General features: G+C 43.7%; 1 protein-coding gene across 3 annotated transcripts in view; it reads left to right on the plus strand.

Moving 5' to 3' along the window:
* The first annotated feature begins 4,068 nt into the window (after positions 1-4,068).
* Positions 4,069-23,070, plus strand: part of LRGUK (leucine rich repeats and guanylate kinase domain containing) — a 54,318-nt gene continuing 35,316 nt past the window's right edge. For all 3 annotated transcript variants that reach the window (XM_057425609.1, XM_057425607.1, XM_057425608.1), the window contains exons 1-10: positions 4,069-4,257; positions 5,352-5,459; positions 6,105-6,186; positions 7,221-7,321; positions 8,640-8,721; positions 10,997-11,121; positions 15,839-15,982; positions 18,355-18,435; positions 20,116-20,202; positions 22,210-22,316. In XM_057425609.1, coding sequence (XP_057281592.1) covers positions 4,069-4,257; positions 5,352-5,459; positions 6,105-6,186; positions 7,221-7,321; positions 8,640-8,721; positions 10,997-11,121; positions 15,839-15,982; positions 18,355-18,435; positions 20,116-20,202; positions 22,210-22,316 — 1,106 coding nt within the window. The remainder of the gene's footprint in view (positions 4,258-5,351; positions 5,460-6,104; positions 6,187-7,220; positions 7,322-8,639; positions 8,722-10,996; positions 11,122-15,838; positions 15,983-18,354; positions 18,436-20,115; positions 20,203-22,209; positions 22,317-23,070) is intronic.

The following is a 23,070-nucleotide window of genomic DNA, read 5'->3' on the forward strand; positions in this document are numbered from 1 at the left end:
ACACCAAATTAAGGAGTTTTCCTTCATTAGCACACCTGGAATCACTTCTCACCTGCCTGAGCTACTCCACACCCTCCTTTAAGCTTTCAGCTTGAGAAACCGAGTGCAGTGAGGGCTCTTCTAGGCATGGTTTGGGGATGGAGCCTACCTCAAACTACTGATCTCCACTGGGATGTGCCAGCCGTGATGTGAGTTGCCTTTGTCTTGTCCCCCACCCCGTCTAACAGGGAGCTGTTCTCCTTCCCCTGGTAGGACATTGGCCTAGAAGATTTCTCTCTCCTTGGTGGATCCAGAAATCCCCCTTCTCCCATGAAGAGCAGGAAGGTGTCAGATGAGGCTGTGAATAAGTGGGCCTGCACACTGAGCTGTGACTCATTAATCACTCCAAAGAGAAGCCCAGGCATTTAGGGGAGCTGTAAAAGTCCCTCATCTGCATGATTAGCTCTTGCCCAGCTGATTACAGAAGAAAGACACTCCTTGAGCGGCTCCTGTGTTTTTAATGATTCCTTAAATGTGAGCAGATTACCCCAAAAACTCTGGGCAAACAGAGCCAACCCCTTGTGCCACCCTCCCTTCAGTGGATTAAGAGAATCCATGTTTCTGAATGCAGAGGGGTTGGATGGGAGGATGCCAAAATGGGTACACAGCCCCCAGCTCCCATGAAGGGCTCATCCCTGACACATAGAGGAGGGAAAGGTTAAGTACGAGTGGTCTGCATCGAGCTCTGGGGCAGCAGCACAAGAGGGACGGGGAGCTGCTGGAGCAAGTGCAGAGGAGGCCATGGAGATGCTGCGAGGGCTGGAGCAGCTCTGCTCTGGAACCAGGCTGAGAGAGCTGGGCTGGGTCAGCCTGGAGAAGAGAAGGCTCCTGAAGGGGAGACCTTAGAGCAGCTCCAGTGCCTAAAGGGGCTGCAGGAAAGCTGGAGAGGGGCTTGGGACAAGGGCCTGTAGGGCCAGGCCAAGGGGAATGGCTTTAAGCTGCCAGAGGGGAGACTGAGATGAGCTCTTAGGCAGAAGCTCTTCCCTGTGAGGGTGCTGAGGCGCTGGCACAGGGTGCCCAGAGAAGCTGTGGCTGCCCCATCCCTGGCAGTGTTCAAGGCCAGGTTGGACACAGGGGCTTGGAGCAAGCTGCTCTAGTGGAAGGTGTCCCTGCCCGTGGCAGGGGTTGGAACTGGGTGATCTTTAAGGTCCCTTCCGATCCAAACCATTCTGTGAAGGAGGTCTGGGGTGACGTTTCCCACCACCCGAACTGTTTTCTTCATCTACCAAAACTGACATCACCACCCAGGCATCTGCTTCATTTCTTAACAGCCCCATTCACGAACAATCTTTCTCCAGCCCAAAGCACATGATCCTATTTTCACCCTTGTTGCCGTCCCCTGTGGAGAGGGGTCTTAAAGGAGCTATTTCATCTCAGAGTGCATGATCAAGCAGCCAGTCCCTGCAGTGCCAAGCCAAACAGATGGGGTTTGTGGAGAGATGGGGAGGGAGGACAAGTGTGTTCCTGAGGTTTTAATAATCCCTTCTCCTGTCTGAATCATCACAAATCCCAGTGGAAGGACAGGCATTTTCCAGATGGTAGGAAATAAGCTGTGGGACACTTCCATGCTGAGAACTCATTAGTCCTGCTGGCTCTGCTCCAAGCTCAGTGGCAGTCTATGTAAACTGGATTTGGTTCTGCCCTTTTCCTATCATCTGTTCCCATGAAGTCTCCAGCCCCATCTTACATGGACAAGTTGCCCAGCTAGCTATTAATTTGATTATGTGTGACCTTTGCCTCTCGGAGAGCTTGGAGCTCAGACAAGTATCTTCCTGTAAGCCTACTGTATCTGAGCATCTCAGCTGCCTTCACACCACCCATCTGCCCACCTCTCATTTGATTCCTGGGTGGAATCTGGGGAATGGTGAGGTATTTGGCTGGCTTTCAGGTTGCAGAGACAGAGCACTGGACAGAAAAAGTATGTATGTATATAAGGGATTTAAGCCCAGTGTTACTACTGTGCTTTGCATGGGCTGCTGTGGTGTTCTCTGTCCTACCACACACCCCATACTCCCCCCAAACCTGGGTTGTGCCAGGCATTATCTGCACTTGGTGGCTGTCATTGCCACCCAGCACAGACGATGGGGCCTCCAGAGCAATCACAAGGCTCCAGATCACTCCTGGTCTCTGCTCTGAGACTCCAACTGCCATTAGCTGAGTGATAGGAAAGCAATGGGAGCAGCATCAGGTCCCAGTAGGGCTCTGCTGCTGTAGGTGTTTCTGGCTCCAGTAGCAACCTGGCTCAGTAGGCAGGGTGCTCCTCCTTGTGTGGCTGCAGGGTGACACTCAGCCAAGGTTGTGATCTGGAGTAAAAGGTCCTCTACAGGTTATTTCTTCCTAAACCCTCATTGCTTTTCCACAACACAAAGTTCACCCAGCTTGTGGCTGTCTCGAAGCCCTTTAAGGGCTCTTTGAATGAGACTCAGCTAAACATTGATGTTTCTACAACTCAGAGGTGTAAAAAGTGCCCCACCTCCTGCAGGGGGTGAACTAACTGCCCTGTGTTTTAGGATGTGGGAAGCACGGTATGAAAACTTCTATGCCAGTTGAGCTCACCCCAGATGATGCACCAACATGATCCACTCACCCCATAAGCCAAGCTGTGGAAGCAGTCAGGCTTCTGTGATGATAAAAGAAAGCCCAGGACAAGCAAAGCTGCTTCAAAAGCTGTGAATTTACTTTTCCCACTGTGATCTCTATTGATGTGAAGGGTTAACCAATGTACAGGGGTGGTAGGTCAAACTGCTTGCTTAACAGTGTTACTGCTTGCTTATTCTTATCCTATTCGCAATGTACAAGGGGGTAGGTCAAGATGCTTGCTTAACATGTTACTGCTTGTCCATGTTTACCGTACTTGCTGTGTACGCTAGAACAAGGTGTAAGGACGTGGCTGTTGTTAAGAGGTAGGGATTGTGACTTGGTTCCTGTCCGGTGGACACCCAGGCCTGCTGGAATTGGCTCTGTGCTATGGACGATGACCAAGCCTCGAGGGAGCATGCGTAACGACCAGAGGTGAAAAGTCCAGGCTCGAGGAAGACTCATTTACTTCATCTTGAGACCCTCGCCCACGACCACCAGGAGGCCCTGCGCAAGCGCAAAGGACCTTTTAGCTCATCGTAATGCGAAGCGGGGATAGGACATGAATATGTATAGGCGTGTTGTGCAACCTTATGCATATGTATAACTTTAGAGGATAAATGTAAAGAGGAAACGACGCTGAGGTGTGCATGCCTTTGGAGGAGTGATCCCCCATGCCCCTCAGCGCTGAATAAAGCATACCTACGTTACAACTTTAACGAGTTGTGGTCTATCCACATATCACTATTTCCCAAATGTTTCCGGCAAAATTGTGTAGATTTTTTCCCCCACCAGTTCTGAAATTGTACTTTTTTCTCAGGGAACACGTTACTTCACCCTTTCAAACAGCCCCAGCCCCACACCCCAGAGGACGGCTGTGATTCCCAGTATAAATGATCAGTGTTACCAGTCCTCCCAGGAAGACCAGGGCTGGCCTGTGACTAAAACAGCTGATGAGAAGCCAGGTTTGCAGACTGTCTGCACGGTGCCATTGAGCAGCACCCCCCCCCCCATCCTGGACCGAGCCCGTGTTGGGGCTTTGTAGCTGGATAACAGTGCCCTGAAGGTTATTTTTCTGACAACCCTGATCTGTAACACACAGATGGAGGTGAACGCGCGCTTACCCCTGCTGTGGGAGAGTGAGGAGGAGGAGGAAAGGAGCGCGGCTGTGTGAGCGGGATGCGCTGCCCGCTGAGGTGGCCTGTGAGGCGGACTACAAATCCCAAGATGCTTTGCGGCTCCTTGAGCGCTGCAAGGAGAACTACAACTCCCATCCTGCACCGCTCCGCCAGCCGCCTTTCTATTGGCTGGCTGGCGCCGATCGCCCGCCCCCTGTCTCCACGGCAACGGGAGAGCAGCAAGATGGCGGCGGCCTGCAGGGAGGGGTGATGGAGTGGTCGTTCAGGGCGAAGCGTCAATAGGGCAGCTCCCTCTGCGCCCTCATCACAGCTCATGGCTGGGGGTAAAGAGAAACGAGGAGGCGGCAGCCTCCATGAGCGGCTTCCTCCTCCTCCTCCTCAGCCACCGCAGCCCCAGCAGCCCCAGGACAGGCCCAGCCTGCAGCAGCCGCGGCCCAGCCTGCCTCACCCAGAGGACAAGCAGGAGGAGGATGGAAAGGAAGAGGAGTCCCAGCACACAGAGGTTCAGCTCAGTGCTTCCCAGCTGTTAGGGGAGGGGTGTGCTCGTGAGGGAACAACCCTTTCCCTCCTCATCACTCAGTGTTGTTACGAGGGAAAGAAGGGGATGTTGATGGGAGCACCAGGTAGTGATTTCTCCTTTCCCCAAAGAGGGGAAAGGTTGGTTTGGTCTCTTCCCATCACCTCTAATTTCTGCCTTTTTTAGGGTTTATTTTATTCCCTTAGTATCCAGAATAGCTCTGGATTGCCCCTCTCCTCTTTTGCTGTATTAAGACTAAGGGTAAACTGGCATATGAATGGCCAGATTAAATGCCTTTCTTGTTTATACGCCCAGTCCTGAGACTAAATAAACCCCTGGATCCAAATGAATTCTTTCTCTCTGCTCTGCTGGGCTTAACAGCGTCCACTGCCACAGCATTAAGACCTTGTGTGTTTGCCTAGTAGGAACACATCTGTAGTCTCCATCGCTAGAGCATATAGGTGCTACAGTTCAGATGATTACCGTTTGAAACACTCTTTATCGTGGTCCCTGGGTTAGCAATTGTGCGACTTCGCCAAGCTTGCAGGGATTTTACAACCCATTGGCTTATTCTCTTGTTAAACCCACGCAGTGCTTCATTAGTGCCATCTGTCAAGTGCCCTCTTTGGCAAGGACTGCTCTCTGAAGGGCAGCGCTAGCTGCTCATGCTGAACCAATTGAAACGGCTTCCCATAAGGTGCATATTGGGGCGCAGCGCTGGGGTTATGTTAGAGCTGATTTGCTGAGATGTTAACATCCCCGAGCAATGCGAGTTTCATGGCTCAGTACCTCTGGAAACAGCTGTGCGTTTAAATCAGAAGGTAAAAATAACCCCGCAGAAACCTGTTGAACCTGTTCAAACGTATGGAGGCAGTACACGACACGTTTATCTGGTTTGAGGCTGTGTTAAATGTTGTGTAGTGCCTTAGTAGGGTGATGGAGCCCTGAAAGCAGTGTTAAGAGGACTTTGTTATGAAACTCCATTCCCAGTTGCAACCCAAACAGCCCCTTTTGTGGGGAATTCCATTTCATAAATCCCCCCCTTAATCCATTCCTTTCCCATTTCTGCTACTTTATAGGGTCAGCTTGAGGGAGTGTTGGATGAAGACATCGTGGCTGAGGGACTCCACGAGCTGGGGCGCTCAGCCACTGGTATTGAATACGTCTATCTTAACCTGTCGCTTTCAGTAAGTATGAGCAAAGACCATCAAAGTAAAGTGCTTCTCTGCTCAAAGATTTCCTCTTTTTAACAGCAAATAGTTGGTCTAGTAAGAAAAACAACCCTTCAAGAGGCAGGTTTTTGTCTCTGTCAACGCTGCTTTGCATACATGGGACTTCTGACAAGACACAGCATGGCTCCTGCTAACAGCTGTATATCAGCAGTCTTTTGGCACTTAGTACCAACAGCAGTAAGATTCTTCCTTACCCAGTCTTCAGGTGTGAAAATACTTCTTCCTGCTTCAGTCAGCTGGAGGAAAATAATACAGGAGCATGTAAAACACCTGAGAATGCTGCATCCATTGCTCCTTCAGAAATGGGTCAATGGTTGTGTCTCTTAAAGCTTACTTGATGCTGCTGCTCCCTTTTCTACACAGATTGTTTTGCTAGCATTGTTCCTGGCTGCAGATATCTCTCCTGGTTGTGTTTTAAAGTCATCTCTTGACATTTTCACCATTCTAACATCACTTTCTGTATACGCCACCCTGTTCTGACACATCCAGCCAGAGGGACCTTGAAGCACCTCTTCAATGTCTCCTGCTACTGTGTGTATCTTGGGAGAGCAGCTGAAGTTATACAGCCAGTTATTAAAGTCCCTTTCTTTATCTTTCCAGGGTCGTGAGTTAAGTGACATTAGCATTCTCTCCAGATACATTCACCTGCAGAAGCTGGAACTTTCATCTAATAAAATTAATGGTATGTAGTAAATACGCTAGTAAATTCTTGGCTTGTGAAATCATGTAAGATGAGAAATGCACTCTACCATGTAGCTTTAGTATCACAAAGCCTGGTCTTCATTTTAATGGTGTAACTACTCCAGGTCTATAGAATGAGGCCATGGCTAGATATTCTTGAGAGTGATGTATGGACCATTCAGGCAGCTGTGGCAGCATATGTTTATCAGTGAGAACATGGAGATTATTGTCCAGTTTATTATCCAAAGATAAAATGCAAGCAAGCATGTCAATACAAGGTTAAGGTTGAGATTTTACATGTGCAGACATCATAATATTTAAAGTTATGCCTGGAACAGGTTTCCCAGCCTTGGGCTTTCCTTTGTCAAGGTTTCCTGTTAGTGATAAGATGTGAAAAATGATTTAGAAAGGCAGTAAATAGAGACTGGGATGAACTCCATCTCCTGCTCCTTCCCTCTTCCCTCATACTCCTCAACTCATTTAACACCAAAAGGAATAAGCTGTGATGGGCAACCTGTTGCAGTATTTCTTTCATGTTCATTTCACTTGGGGTGCTGGAGTCCAAGAATAGCAGCAGTTTTGTGAGGCAGCAAGTCTCCATGTTCATTTTACTTACAGCTTGTCTGAGAAGGCTGGGTCTGACCAGAGCAGGGACTTTTCCATAGCAACTGGTCATTTAGTATTTCAGTAGCGAAATACTTTTCTCCAGTGATTACTAACTTAGGACAGAGGTTGTTTCTGTGTCATTCCAGAGGTAGCTGGCATATAAAACTGTCTTCTGGTTTATAGATAAATCAGTTGACATAATGGAAATTTAATGTAGAATTTGAATATTTATTCTCTATGGTTTAGAAACTGTCTTTTTTTCTAGTAGAAGGTGTTAGTATATCTGCACTTTAAACATCCCTTTCTGAATGTGTAAGTACAAATTCATTTTTGATTGCTTTTAGACATAACTATCCCTTTTTGACATGATGACCTCTGCATTTACCTATGCATTCAAGTAAAGGATTTGACCTTTTGTTTTGTTACTAGATCTTTCTTGTGTCAGTTACATGCCTTACTTACTAGAACTGAATGCTTCCAACAATGAATTGACTACGTATTTTGGTTTTAAACCACCTAAAAATCTCAAGGTAAGTTGCCAAATATGCATTTTGTAGGTTTAAATTTATCCCGTTTCTAAATCTAACTTAGACATTGTATTTGGACATACGCAAAAGTGAATTTTTATGCCTTCCTTGTTCTTTCTTACCTCATTTGACATTTTAATAGCTTTTTCCAAGTCTTTGGGTATTTCATGCTGGACATTTCAGGCTCTTGCTTTCCCTCACGCTCTGAACCTTTGCATGCCATGGGAAGTTGTATTGTAAAACCAACTGTTCTAGCTGGAGGTAAATACAGCCAGAATTTTTGACTCCTTCTTGAATTCATCAGACCTTTAGTGAGATTGATTCCTGTCCTTCAAATTGACTGGTGCCAATCATATTGTACCAGGGGGACAAGGGGTAGTGGGTTCAAACTGAAACAGGGGAAGTTTAGACTGGATCTAAGGAGGAAGTTCTTTACTGTGAGGGTGGTGAGGCACTGGAACAGGTTGCCCAAGGAAGTTGTGAATGCTCCATCCCTGGCAGTGTTCAAGACCAGGTTGGACAGAGCCTTGGGTGAGATGGTTTTAGTGTGAGGTGTCCCTGCCCATGGCAGGGGGTTGGAACTTGATGATCTTAAGGTCCTTTCCAACCCTAACTGTTCTATGATTCTATGATTTCTATGTGCTTGAATTGTAGCTGTGTGGGAGTCTTCCCTTTGCTGTAGGTCTCTTGTAGCCCACTGGATTGTTAAAAGCAAGAGGGTATTTTGAAATACAAACTCCATATATTCCTCTGTCTCCTCTGTTAGTTTTTTAGTATGTCTGGATAATTACAGGACCATTAATGATAATGTTGTTGGAACAAAGTATAGTATTGGAAGTTCTCAAAATGTGAATTCTGTGTGTCATAAAAAAAGAACCTTTCTCTTTATATCCCAGTTTTAATCCCAGAATGGTTTGGGTTGGAAGGGACCTTAAAGCTCCTCCAGCTCCAAGCCCTGCCATGGGCAGGGACACCTTCCACTGGAGCAGCTTGCTCCAAGCCCCTGTGTCCAGCCTGGCCTTGAACACTGCCAGGGATGGGGCAGCCACAGCTTCTCTGGGCACCCTGTGCCAGCGCCTCAGCACCCTCACAGGCAAGAGCTTCTGCCTAAGAGCTCATCTCAGTCTCCCCTCTGGCAGGTTAAAGCCATTCCCCTTGGCCTGTCCCTATGGGCCCTTGTCCAAGGCCCCTCTCCCTGAATTAATATAAATGATCTTCCATGCCCTTGATCACAAGTTTAATGTAAAAGCCATTTTGTTTTACAAAACACCTCTATGTGCTGTTGCAATAAAATTAACTTTCTTTCTCTTTTTTCCTTTAGGTAGTCGATTTCTCATACAATCAAATACCTAAAATGGAAAACTTGTCAGCATACGAGTCACTCACTAAACTCTTCCTGGATTGTATCCTTTATGGAAACTCTAATGGGAGAAAAGTTGCTTGTTTGTTTTCTGAACTTGCTTCACATTTATACCTTTTTCTTCATGTTAGTTTTGTCTTTAGAAGAAAGATTAAACACTGGTGGTGATACTGATCTTAATTTACTTGGGCATGCATGGGTTTTAAAGTATTTGTGTATACATGTTAAGGATTTAGTACACTAGAGGAACACAAAAACCTTCCACTGCATCATGTAGAGCTGAAACAGTGACATGTCACACTGTGTTTGCATGGCAGACATAATATATAATTCCAGTATCTTTATGTACTAAAGGTTAATAGGAAATCAGCTTGGAAGACTAAGCTCCCCTAAATGAAAATGTGTATGTTGTTTAATCTTAAACATAGCTAATACACAGGGACTATAGAGGCTCTCTGGAGAACAAGACCATTTAGTGACAATGAATAGAATCCTTAAGAAAGGAAAACCTTCCTGGATGCACTGAGAGAAGTACACAGAACGAAGGTGTTCTGCTCCCCACTGTCCCCACTGTGGTACCCACTTTGTGGGCTTCGAAACACTGTTGTGCCAGAAATCAGATAAACATGAACCTGGACATTAAGTTTCTTCATGGCTTCGTTTTCCATAGCACTCTTGGTCTTCCTAAAGGTTCTCCTGAAAATTCATCTGGAGTTTCATGTTGACGCGCTGTATCGCTTCAAATTGCTTCTTGAGAGCTTGTGAGCCTTTCCTCTTTGCTCCAGGAATTGTATCTTGCTTTTCCACTCCGTGAAAGAGAAAAGACAGAAGCTGTGGCAGTTTTTTCTCTGTCTCTTATCCCATTCCCAAACGATATTAATACAATGTCTTTTTCATGTAGGAGCAGATAAAGCGCGTGCAGGGCGCCCAGGTTACATTATTCACACGTTTTAGAAGGTGTGCAGGTGACAGGATTCTTGTCAGCAAATGGCATTGACTCACTATCCCTTTGCAATTCTAATTTTCCCTCAGAGCTAAATCCACATGGCAAACTGAAAAGGGAAGAAAGATCAGAGATGTGTATTGTGCATCTGAAGCAGTATTTTTTCAGTGCAGCAGTGTGCTGTCTTCCATTTCTTCATTTGCAATGGGGAGGAAAACTTGTTTCAGGAATACAGTTGCAACAGGAGCCTCTGAAAGAGTGGAAAACGAGCATGGGATTTAGAAGTGCAGGATTTAGAATAGCAAAGTGGCACTGTTCCTAACCCATGTCAAGCACTTCTCACTGAAGACATGGCAGACAAAACAAGCTGTTCGTTGAAATCCTAACTGAAAATACTATATTAAATATCATGCAGTAGCAGAGCTGTTTGGCAGGCATTCCTTGTTGACAGTAACTAAGCATTTCTTAACACCTTTGAGTAAATTATGATGCAGATGGTAAGGTCATTGCAACTTTTTTTCTGATAAGTGCATGCACAAGCACACCTGACAGGTTTATAAATGAGTATTTAAGGAGGAAACTGCCCCAAACCAGGGAAGGAGACAGCTTTGGCAGTAACAGCTGACAAAGCACTATAGTAAGTCATTAAAAGACTAAACCTGATCGTATTAGTTTTTAGAGCTAAGAAATTTGCTGCCTTATATTGATGTTTATGGCTTAACAGTTTTTCCACACCCAAACTTTTCTTCCTCAGATGGATGCCCCATCCCTGGCAGTGTTCAAGGCCAGGTTGGACACAGGGGCTTGGAGCAAGCTGCTCAAGTGGAAGGTGTCCCTGCCTGTGGCAGGGGGTTAGAGCTGGATGAGCTTTAAGGCTCCTTCCAACCCAAACCATTCTATGATAAATACTCCTATGTTTTAGCCAGCATATGCGCATCTGGTAAGAAGACCAGAGATTTACAGCATGATTTTCAAGATGTTGGCAGTAGTTTCTTCCCTAAACTCCTGTTCCCTCATTTTCATTACTCGATTTGCCATCAGCCTGGTTATGCCACCTTGAAGGACTGCATAGTAAACCAGGTCACAGAAACAATCAGAGGTCAGAACCTCTCTAAAAGGAGAGGAAGGATATTTCTATCTTGATTTGTGTCACTTGTCCTGCTGCCCTACCAAAAGCTGTGTCAGTCAAACGTGGAGGCAGTAAATTCCAGAATAGGGGTAGGTGTGAGTAACTGGGATTTAAAACTCCTTATCATGAAGCATTTGATGTCCAGCTCCCCACACCATAAAATTCAGCTCCATTGGCTAATTTAGCAACTCATTGCTAAGGGTTTGTGTTCAGTTCTTTTCCTTAACTGCAAAAACCTCTGTGTAGTTAATAACATAGAGGAGTTACAAGGACTGGGGAAGTGTCACAGTCTGACTCACCTTAGTTTGTCACACAACAGACTTGTTGCAATCAGTGGCCTTGAGAACCTACCTATCAAAATACTCAACCTGGTAAGAGAGAAGTAATTCTAGTTATTTTCCTGTCTTTTATTATTATATGAATTCCTTAATAAATGTGAAGTTGCTTACATTAAAATATTTTCAGAGATATTTGTAATTCTGGACACATTTGGATTATTAATACAGAATCATAACATGATATGGGTGAAAAGGGAGCTGTGAGGCTCATCTAAGCCAGCTTCCTGCTCAAAGCAGAGACATCTTCAGAGGAGGATGCTCAGGGCCATGTGCAGCTGGGTTCCAAAGATACTTTACATTTACTCTGGGTAGGTTTTGTTGTTGCTTAGGTGACGTGTAAGAAGCTACTGTGCAAGACCCACAGTACAAACAATGAATTGAGTTCTTTTTTTTAAGCATATTTCCTCATAAAATTGTGTTGATGATAGCAGGGAGCTGGGAGAGGAGAAGGAAAAGTGAGGACTGAGATGCTTTTGTTTTAGAACACAAGTCAACTCCAGTATGCAATTCTGCTATACCATTAAAGGATATTTATCTACTCTTTTAAGGCTCTTGTAATGCGATGGGAAGTTTTGTGTTGCCAGCTTTGCATCAAGAGATCTAGAGTATATTTGTTTAAATACAACTTTTCTAGGTTATATTTCTAGGTGCTGTAGTGGGATTTATCTTCTCTGGCTTCAGATTGCTTCAGTGCAGATGAGTGCACCTGAGCTGCTTGTTCTTTGCTGCCTCAAAAGTCAGTGGACAGAAATGGACACTTAAAACACTTCATTATTCTGATCCAGCTGCTGACATCTCCATTGCACAAGATGCATCAGGTCTTGGACATGCCTGTTGGTTATGAAGGTAGCCAAGGATAACTAGCCCAAATACAGACCTCTATCAATGCCTACACTTGTTGGCATGCATCTTACTCATTCTGCAAGCCTTGGGAAGGCATTAATCTCAGTATTCCTAAGCCCCATACTTGTAAAATGACCTTAATAATCTCATCCCCGTCTGACAGGCCTGTCTTTTCTGAAGAGTCTCTAACCTTCCATTCCAACACTCCAGTCATAGGAGCCATCCCACCAGGTTTCTGTGGTGCATATTATATCATACCCTCACAGACATGCACCCATCTCTAATTCTTCTTGTTTGTTCCCCATGCTATATGTTTGTTCCCCATTTGTATAGGGGTATCTGAGCTGAGCTCCAAACGAAGCTGATTCATTGACTGGAGCAGCTGGAATATCTCCACATTGCTCCAAGCATTTATTATAGGTGCTGGCAACTGACTGGGTGTGTTGGGATGGAATGATGCCCCCCTTCCCCTAACATATCTAGTTTAAAGCATCCTTGATAAGTCTGCCAAGCCTCCTACCAAACAGCAGCTCCAGCAGCCCCTGCTAGACCTGGCCTACAAACTTGGGTCCCATATTCAAGACACCCAAACCCCTGACTATGACACCACCCTTTTAACCATTTATTAACCTGGCTAATCCTCCTAGCTTTTTTTGGGTCCTCCCCTGTATCCTGGAGAATTGATGAAAAGACTGAGGTCCAGAGCCCCTAACCACCTCTCCCAGGGCTCTGTAGTCCTTCTTTATGTTCCCCAGGCTACTACTATCTATATCCCTGGCACCCACATGGATCACTAGAAGTGGGTAATAGTCCGTGGGACTTACTAGAGCAGGCAGCCTTTCTGCCACATCCCTGATCCGTGCCTCTGGTAGGCAACACACCTCCCTTGAGATTGGGTCAGGCCAGCAGATGGGTGCCTCTGTGCCTTTGAAAGTAGAGTCCCCTACTACTACAATCAGCTGCTTTTTCCTGGCAGCACCAGTAGAGATCTTCTTTCCCAGTGCACCAGTCGGTTGTTCATGCTGCGAGTGCATTTCCTCGTTAGTCCCCTGCAGGACAGCAGTGTGGTTCTGGGTTGGGACAATAGATTTAGGAGGAAGCCCCTTGCTTTTAATTGTCCTTTTCCTCCTTTTTTTATTGGTTTGTCACTAATTCCCAGCTTCCTGGCTTAACGGCCTCCTTCTTTCCTCCAAAAACTACAGTGGACGCTTGAGGCCCCTGCACAGTTTGGGTTTGGAGCAAGCAGTGCTGCTTCATCTCAGCTTCCCTGACATCTTTCAGTCTATTAACAGCATCCCGCAGCTCAGCCCCTTCTGCAGGAGGACCTCCACCAAGGAGCTCCGAGTGCAGCCCTGCCCATTGTGCACCTTTCCCACCTAGGAGGTTTTTACCCACTCAGGGCTGGTGCCTCTTCTCCTGGCTCTGCCCCCTGTGAGTCACATTTAAAAGTGGACAGTAGTGTGCTTTGAGTAATATATTCAAATAGTGTTTGCTAACCTATTTTTAATCTACCTCTCTTTCACATATATATATATATATATATATATATATATATATACTGCCTTCAGTTATGCCCTTAGTGGTAATAAAACTGGATTTTGTCTCCTTTTTAGTGGATAAGATGAACTCAGATTGGCAAAATCATGTCTCAAAGTTCTGAAATGAGAGTATTCCTAAAAGACTATGAAGATCTAAGCTGACAGGGTGATCTTTTCTTCAGGGAGAACTACACTGAGTGGCTCACCTATTGTCTGCACTGATTTCCTCATCTGTTAAAAGGCCTAGTAATAATTCTGCTAGTAATGGGTTATCTGCTGTAAAACGCTTTGGAGGTTGTGTTAACAGCTAAAGCTTATTAATATGAACATGTGCTTCAGGTTGGGTTCCTACATGCTGATACGATTATTTATACAACTGCTTGTCTTTTTTTAATTAGCAAAGCACATCCTCATGTGGAAATCATGTAAATAGACAGATTTTAGCACGGCATTTCCTTTTACTCGTTAGAATAAAATGCAGTTCTTCGTAGGAGCAGCCATCCCCTCTCTTCCCATGGATTCAGCTTTCTTTTCCATTTTCCCTGGAGATTTTTAGGTTGAAAGAGTAGTGAGGTCTGAAGTTTGGCAGAAAGACATCAAAACCTGTAAATACTGCCTAGCTATACCAAAAAAAAAGTGCCTTTATTCTGCTTATGTTTGCAAAAAAACTAAGAAGTGCAGCTCTAATGAACTGGGCTCTTAGGAATTTTATGCCTTGCAAAATAAAAAGATCTCTACACAAATCCCTTTAGTTCACAGGATTTTATGTGCATCTCTTGCATAGCCTTTCGCAGCTCGAGCTCTGAGCTGTATCCTATTAACCAGAGGTCTAACGAAGAACAGGAAGAGAAGGAGGAGCCTCCATGCTATTAATAACCTAATTAAACATTTAAAAGTCAGGAAAAATGTCAAGGACAGACAACTGGATTCACATTAGAGTCAGCTGCCTTATTTATTTCAATAGTTCCTAAATATTTATTAATAGAATATGAGGCTTCTAAGCTTTCAGCACAAGGTGATGCTGATGGCAAAATAGAGCTTGCAAGGTTATCCAGAAGAAATCATGTTGAGAGGCCATCTGGGTGTGTGTGGCCACTGGGACAAAGATGAGTACAGAACTTCAGCATGTTGCATCTATTTGGAGTTCATAGCAGAAACGAGTGTGTGATTTGTGAGGCCCTGACAAACGAAGCCATCTGGTGTCCAGTGATAAATGTAGGTTTTCTGTCTTGTACCTTGTATGGGAAGAATGGAAACAATGATAGTTGTTTATGAGTTCTCAAAAGCTTATGTTAGAGTCTAATGAACTAAAGCTTGGGTCATTTTATCAGCTTGAAGAAGAGAAGGCTCCTGAAGGGGAGACCTGAGAGCAGCTCCAGTGCCTAAAGGGGCTGCAGGAAAGCTGGAGAGGGGCTTTGGACAAGGGCCTGTAGGGCCAGGCCAAGGGGAATGGCTTTAACCTGCCAGAGGGGAGACTGAGATGAGCTCTTAGGCAGAAGCTCTTCCCTGTGAGGGTGCTGAGGCGCTGGCACAGGGTGCCCAGAGAAGCTGTGGCTGCCCCGTCCCTGGCAGTGTTCAAGGCCAGGTTGGGCACAGGGGCTTGGAGCAAGCTGCTCTAGTGGAAGGTGTCCCTGCCTGTAGCAGGGGGTTAGGACTGGATGAGCTTTAAGGTCTCTTCCAACACAAACCAGTCTGGGATTTCTTGTGTTAGAGTCTAGAACTAAAGCTTGGGTCATTTCTTGTGTTAGAATCTATGTAAACTAAGAGTAAGTTAGGTTGGTTTGTTTGGGGGTTGTTTTAAACATGCCTATGCATGCTGTCACTGACAGTAAATAAAGTCTGCCTTCACTTAGTGTGCATCAGGATAAACTTGTGTATCCTAGTGATTGCCAGTAGTCCAAAGAAGGCATTACTGTATTGTTCTGCCTTCATATTTTGATTATTTACTCTGTAATCATAAGTGTAAATATAGCCATGATTGCAGGGGGAAATTCTATGTATTTATGTATATATATTCTGTCATTTTATGTGCATATCTATTTTCTACATTTTAATTCGGATACTGACAAGGGTATCCTTTAGCTAGGATCAGCTTTAAAAGGATGCTGGAGCAATTTCTCATGCTGTTGTCTCTTGTTGCTCTTCCAGGTGAGTTGAAGATAAGTTAATCAGAAATAGTTGATTCTTTTTTCCTTGAGCAATGTGGAAAGCTGTAATGTGTCATCTCAAGATGAAGATGCGGCTAATGCATAACAGGCCTATTTGTAATAGGATTCTCAATAACAAAGGGAATTCTGTTCTTCCTCAGGCATGTTGGTTTCTGTCTGTAGAACTTTATCAGCAGTTTGTGTCCTTTCATTTCTTCTTAGAGCTTTAACCAGATTGAGAAGATTACTGGGCTGGGGAGCTTGAAAGCTCTACAGACATTGGACCTCTCTAGCAATAAAATAACTAGTCTAGAAGGCTTGAAGAAACATGATCTACTACAAGTGATCAACTTAGAGGACAACCAGGTAGCATACTTGATTTTAATATATATAAAATATAGCTTTTTCTAAGAATGCATCATTTTTTTTTTTCTAAAATCCAATCCCTTTTAAGGCTTAATCAAAGAATCTTAAAATCTGCAAGAAATTAATTAGAAAAGATCATATTTTTCCTTTCGTATTTTACCCCAGTGTTGCTTCACATGTTAGTTGATAGTGTAGTACTCCTTAGGCTTTAGATCTCTGGATGGGTTTATCTTTATGTAGGTATCACTTCTGTAGCGTTTAGTGCTCACATACATAAATAACTAAGAGTGTTCTTCTAAGTGGATCAGATAGGGATGAGCGTGCAGCTTTTCCAGCTTGATTATTCTTGAGGCTTTTTACTTGTATCACAGCTTTTCTACTGCCAGGCCTCAGGAAGCTTTCCTGGTGTCTCCCAGCCTAATTTTACAACCACAGGTTCTTCTGACCTTCCAGCTGGAAACATCCTATGGGGCAGAATTCATGGACTCTATTATAAAGCAGCTTTCATTATGCAGCAGTATCCACTGGCAGTACAATGATACAGTCAAACTCATTTGGGTTTGAGTTTTGAAACCCAAGCCATATATACGTAATACTACTGATATTGATCCTCCAGCATCCTTGCCTGAAAAGACTGGAAACTGGAGACTTAACTGAAAATTCGTGACTCATTTTAACTTCAAAGCTGGATCTGCTCATGAAAGAAAAAGTCTAAGAAAATAAGACATAAAAACATGAATCAGGATATTATTTCTATTTTGACTATATTGATAATTTTCTGTCATTTCTTCCATTTGCAAGATACATTTACAGGATGTAATACAAGATTATGAATTGTTTTTTCTCACACTGTATTCAGGTTGACATTTAAAGGTACATCAATTGCACAAGCCAGGAAACTAACTAATAGTATGGTTGCTATTAGCACTAATAACACCACCATTGCCTCATATAGTTTCCACTGTTCTTTAGCATGTAAAGCTATTAATTTTACCTCATCAGAATTTGCCTCTTTTAATGATGTTATTGAAACCCTTTAATGAGTCACCGGTTTTTGAACGTTTCCTTCTAAAGGAAGGAAATTTAAAGAGAATTTAAAGTGAATTTTGATTAATTAACACAGAAAGATCTGAGTTTCTTGAGCTCATACCACCCGGCGTGATCTCAAATGCTTGGTTTATCTGCAAACTAGGTCTCTCTTATACATGTTGAGTGATTTTCCAGATGCTGACAATTGACATTCTAGGATTTCTTTATGAAATCCACCCAAATGACATTTAACTTGGTCAAAACTGTTTCATGGTGGGCTTCTTGATATCCCTAAATAAATACTGGGTAGGCTATGGTGGAGGTTTGTGTTTTTAGACTGAGTATAGGGATAGAATCTGGAGTCTTCTAAGTTCAGGCTTTCAGCAGTGGAGGGAGAATAGGTATCAAGCATTACAAGGCCATTAATCCCAGCCTACCATGGATCCAGTGACCTCTGGAACTGCCTCACCACTAGTGATAAAGTGAGGTTAGGGTATTGGTTTGAGTTAGTTTAGCAGATGCCATCCGTGGCATTGTTCAAGGCCAAGCTGGACAGAGCCTTGGGTGACATGGTCTAGTGTGAGGTGTCCCTGCCCATGGCAGGGGGTTGGAACTGTATGATCTTAAGGTCCTTTCCAACCCAAACCATTCTGTGATGCTATGGCTAAAATGAGGCAACACGAATTCCATTAGATGCACTTAATTGACAACCTTACAACTGTTCCCTCAGCATTTATAGTGCCTCAAGTGAGACTTTGTTTTGGGCACACAAACTCTGATTAATCCCACTTCTAATGCTTGTCTGATGTGCCTGAGTGCAACCAAGCCAGGTTTCCTCTGTGGATAGAGGAGACCTTAAGTGGAAGGCATCATCCTCTGGACACACACAGCCAAGGACAGCTATGAGGATGCTTTTCAATCAAGTGCTGCAACTTGGGTAGGATGAACTTGAGCTGCAGTGAAAAGAAAGTCTTCTTAGAAAGATTTTCTTTTGCCAGTCAGCTAAAGCACAAATATAAATGCACAATTGCTTCACTTAAGCACATCAGCCACATAAAAACTGAATGTGTCAGGGCCTGACATTTGAAAGAACTGCAAAAAATCAGGTGAAGTTGCTGTCTGTATTGTGCTGCTCCTCCAACTAACATACAAGTTCTCTGCCTTTTGTGGCTAGAAGTGCCTTCTTGAATGCACTTAACATACATACCTGTTTTGTGAGTATAATGAAGTTGGTTTATGTCCAGATTTTAAAAGCAGGGACTAAAATACCTTTGGGGCCCCCCCCCATAGTTATCATGGATTCTATTGCTGCTGATTTATGTTCTCTCTCTGTCACTAATTAGATTGCTGAGCTGAGTGAACTTAAGCACCTTGAAGATCTGCCTCTCCTCAGAGTTTTAAATCTGTTAAAGAATCCTGTACAGGTAAGAGGAAGCCAAAAATAAGAATCTGGAACTGCTGGTTTGGATCAGACCAGAACCCCTTTAGCCTCAGCTTCTATATCTGACAAGGGCCAGGTAATTTTAAGGAGTCAGTACAAGAAACCCTGAGTGATGGTTTCCCTGTCATGGGTACCAACCTTCGTCTGGGAACATTGTCTAAACAAAAGCTGCATGTGAATCATGATGTTTAACACAGTAAATCCATTGAATTGATTACTTCAATTTGTGAATCCATTTATAATTTGTATTCACAGCATTCCATGATTTTAGTTTGGGAAAAGATTCCCTTTTCTTTTGCTTTGAAGGTCTGTACTTAATTGTCCTGGTAAAAGCCCAAAGGAACATAATAGTGTCCCATTTAAATCATGTGCCTCTCGAATCTGTATCATCTTTTCTTCTCTAGGATTTACTTAGTTCTTATTTATGGCTCCCATAGTATTCCTCAATCAAGGAATTAAACATCTATTTTATCAACAACAACAGTTGCAAAATATAGGAAATTCTAACTTTGCCTCTGCATTTATCATTTGTCCTGGGTGATAAAAGGTGATTCCCTCCTGACTCTTGTGATTTCTAAATTTTATGTGAATTTCACAGCGATTTCCAATGTTAGAAAGAAGAAAGATATTAACAGTTTAATTTCTTCTTCCTGTAATTGCCAGTTTTGCTTTGGCTTTCATGTGTTGTGGCACGCAATGACATTACCATGTAAGAAATACCCAAAATAGGCTGCCCCTGGTCCTCTATAATCCAAAAGCCTTTTTCTGTTCAGATGTCCTTCCCCAAAGCAAAGTCTCATCATATTCCTTTCAATTACTCTTTTAATAACTCATACATGCAACAACCATCTTATGACAGCTGTTCTATTGTCCAGACCTTACTGGTTTGGAGCTAGGAACCTTCATGAACTTGTCAGTGTCAGCTTTTTAATTTGACTTTCAATTATTCTTTTTATTGTCTCAGACTTAAAAGCCTGTATGATAACAAATTTATAGTGCAAATTCTCTTTTAAAGTTCCTATAGTATGACTGAGGTTAGAATTATTAACCATAGTTTATTACTGTGTAATATTACTATGTAACTTATCATAGGGATAGGACAAGGGGTAACGGTTCAAACTTTGGGGAAGTTCAGGTTGGAGATAAGGCAGAAGCTCTTCCCTGTGAGGGTGCTGAGGGGCTGGCACAGGGTGCCCAGAGAAGTGGTGAATGCTCCATCCCTGGCAGTGTTCAAGGCCACGTTGGACAAAGCCTTGGGTGACATGGTCTAGTGTGAGGTGTCCCTGGCCATGGCAGGGGATTGGAACTGAGTAGTATTAAGGCCCTTTCCAACCCAAACCATTCTATGATTCTATAATCTCAGCATAGATAACACTTTTAATTCTCCAACAGTCTTTCTTGGTGTTCTAGTGGATGCGGTGGTGAGTTTTAAGTTCCCATCTTGACCTTTTGAGCAACATAGTTGGAGACTTTGAACAATTATTTACTCTAGCTGCAGAAGCTAAGCTTGTGGTGGGGTGTGAATTTATGGTGTATTGACATCAGACAAAGAGCTTTTTATGTTGCAATGTATTAAGGCCAATTCAATTTCAACTGATTGAGATGAAATATTAGACTGATGAAGTTAGGTACTTTATGTCAAAGTGGAAACTTTGTCCTTCAGGAGCAAGCAGATTATTGGCTCTCAGTGATTTTCATGTTGCTCAAGCTAACAGAACTGGATCTCAAGAAGATTTCAGTGAAAGAAAAGGTATGTAAATAGTATACCCTTCTGAACTTGTTCTAAATAAAGAATATTAAAAACTATGCATGCAAATGCAGCTTTGTAGCCATGTGGGAGTGACAAACCTCCCATGTTTTAGCCCCCAAGATAAGCTACAAATTCAGACATCTGCTTTTAAATCCAGTGTTCAAGACCAGGTTGGAAGGGGCTTGGAACAACCTGCTCTAACGGAAGGTGTCCCTGCCCATGTCAGGGGTTGGAACTGGATGAGCCTTAAGGTCCTTTCCAACCCAAATCAGTCTGGGATTCTATATATATGGAATTTCTGGCAGTTGGGATATGTCAAAATGCAAGGCTTCTTAACCTAAAAACTTAGTTCAGTGAAGAGATTTACTTAGCTGCCATTGTTATTCAGCTAGTGAATCCAAATGGGCAACTACATTCATGAAACACTCTGAAGTGATAACCACTGTGCTATCTCTAGAATACTATTGTTGGGAGTTTTTTTAGTGTCATGTACAGCAAAGTGAACTCTGAAAGTTAAAGTACTGCTTGTATCCCATTCTACGCCATGCAGCTTTCACTGTAAACTCTTCTGCCAAAACCAAACCTTCTGTGGTAATAGAATCCTTTCCTTCTTGTGCAGCTTTTACTGTAATTTGGTTGCTGCATGTAGTATTTGGGCCCAAGCCATGCTAGAATTGTTGGGATCAACAGCTGCCAATTGGGGTTGGATTTCAGGGAAATATCCTCTAAAATTATCCTTCCTGGAAACTCATTGCTCTTAACTTTGACTGCATAAATATTAGAGTTCTTGTTGAATGCCAGGCTCTCTCTGTCTTGAGCACAGAGAAGGGATAATACCAGGGTGTAATTCACCCACTTATCCAAGTGTGGTTTTGAAGTGAACCCCCTGGTTGCCCAACTTGCTGTGCTTGAGCCTCAGTGTGGAATAGTCTTGCAATATGTTCCCTGTGAGGGTGCTGAGGTGCCTGCACAGGGTGCCCAGAGAAGCTGTGGCTGCCCCATCCCTGGCAGTGTTCAAGGCCAGGTTGGACACAGGGGCTTGGAGCAAGCTGCTCTAGTGGAAGGTGTCCCTGCGTGTGGCAGGGGCTTGGAACTGGATGAGCTTTAAGGTCCTTTCCAACCCAAACCATCTTATGATTCTGTATGAACTAGCCTTCTTTGGGGCTTAACCTTAACCAGATGATGTGCAACTAAGGTGCTCCTAGCCATTAATTCAAACCAAACTAAGTCGAGTGAAATGAGCTCCCTTCCTCCACTCCTCCCAAAATAGTGTGGACATTGGGTCCTGAGTACTGAAAACCTGGCTTTAAAGATCCACTTCTGCTGTACCACACTACTGGCTAATACAGCATGGTTCTCATCAGAACTTACAGGGATGTTCTGCAGCAGTGTTGTCTAGTTGATATTTGATGGTTTACCTGAAGTGACTCAGGAGTTCTTAACCTGATTCTGAATGCACAGCATTAATAACACCAAAAAATATGCCACCCATTAATGGTCAGTACCCTCAGTGGAGCTTTCAATAGAATGGATGGAGGGAATGCTTGGAGTTTAAGTGCTCCTCATTCCAGGAAAGCCAGAAATGCATTGTCAAGAGAAAACTGCAGTTTCTTTGTTAATGCCCATTCTGTTCCTCTTCTGACAAAGAAATGAATGACTTCAGTCCCTGTGGATTTTACATTGGCCTCCTCCACCAGCACTAAGAGGATGCAAATTAATGGATAATTAAAACCTAAGCAAAATTACTTTGTATCTTATATGGTATCCTGTTTGCTTTCCAGTAAAATGGTGGCTATATTAAAGATGGTAACCTATATCTGGCTGCCTTCCATCCGTCCATCAAATTGAGCTTAAAACTACTGAAAAGATTGATGTGCTCACAGACAAGCCAAATCCAAAGACTGACCCTCATAAATACAAAGCCACCATTATTCATAGTGGTCTGCTAAGCATATAGGAGCTGGAAACCATAACATCACTGCTCTTCTTTCTTTTGCCCCTGAACAGGTTGCTGCTGTGAATAAATATGATCCTCCTCCAGAAGTAGTTGCTGCTAAAGACCACATGACTCATGTTATGCGTGGCATGATGCAGCCCCAGAAGATCTTTGACAGGTAAGCTTCCTTCCACTTCACATCTGCTCCTGAGGGTGGCACTCATGTAAAGCACAATGTGTTGTCACATTCAGAGGGACGTTTTCCTGTCCCTCTCCCACCTCTAAAGGAATCTACTGAAGAGGAGACGATCTATGGTATTCTGTTAGTTAGCAGGCTGGAAATCGGGCTAATCTTACAGAATCATAGAATAGTTAGGGTTGGAAAGGACCTTCAGATCATCCAGTTCCAACCCCCTTGCCATGGGCAGGGACACCTCCCACTAAACCGTGTCACCCAAGGCTCTGTCCAACCTGGCCTTGAACACCACCAGGGATGGAGCATTCGCAACTTCCCTGGGCAACCCATTCCCCAGATCTTATTTGGTTGGAATTGTTTATGGAATGAAATCAGTCATTCACCTCTAAATGCTCAGACAGATTGGCTGCAGCTCCGTTGCTTTTAAACAATCTGTTGAAAACAGATGGCCACAAGCACCATCAGTGAAAGATGCAAAATTTCTCTCAATTCCCAAAGGCATTTGAAAAATCTCTAGAGGCAGAAGAGAGCTGTAAAACACAGCTCCTTCCTGCTCTGCTTACTCCTTCTCTTCATACTGTTGGCATCCCATTGTGAATAAAATGACCTTATTTTGTGGCTTTGGAGCACATTTTATATTCATAAGGTGAGATTTTTAAGTTTTTCCTTAGGGAACTCCAGCTACTTCTGTCTTTGGAAGGAGATGATGCTCATTGCCACTTAAGCACAGATGGGA

Source organism: Pezoporus wallicus, unplaced genomic scaffold (genome assembly GCF_028554395.1).
Source record: "Pezoporus wallicus isolate ANWC-B61680 ecotype Strahan unplaced genomic scaffold, APGP_CSIRO_Pwel_v1 contig_4722, whole genome shotgun sequence".
NCBI lineage: Eukaryota > Metazoa > Chordata > Aves > Psittaciformes > Psittacidae > Pezoporus > Pezoporus wallicus.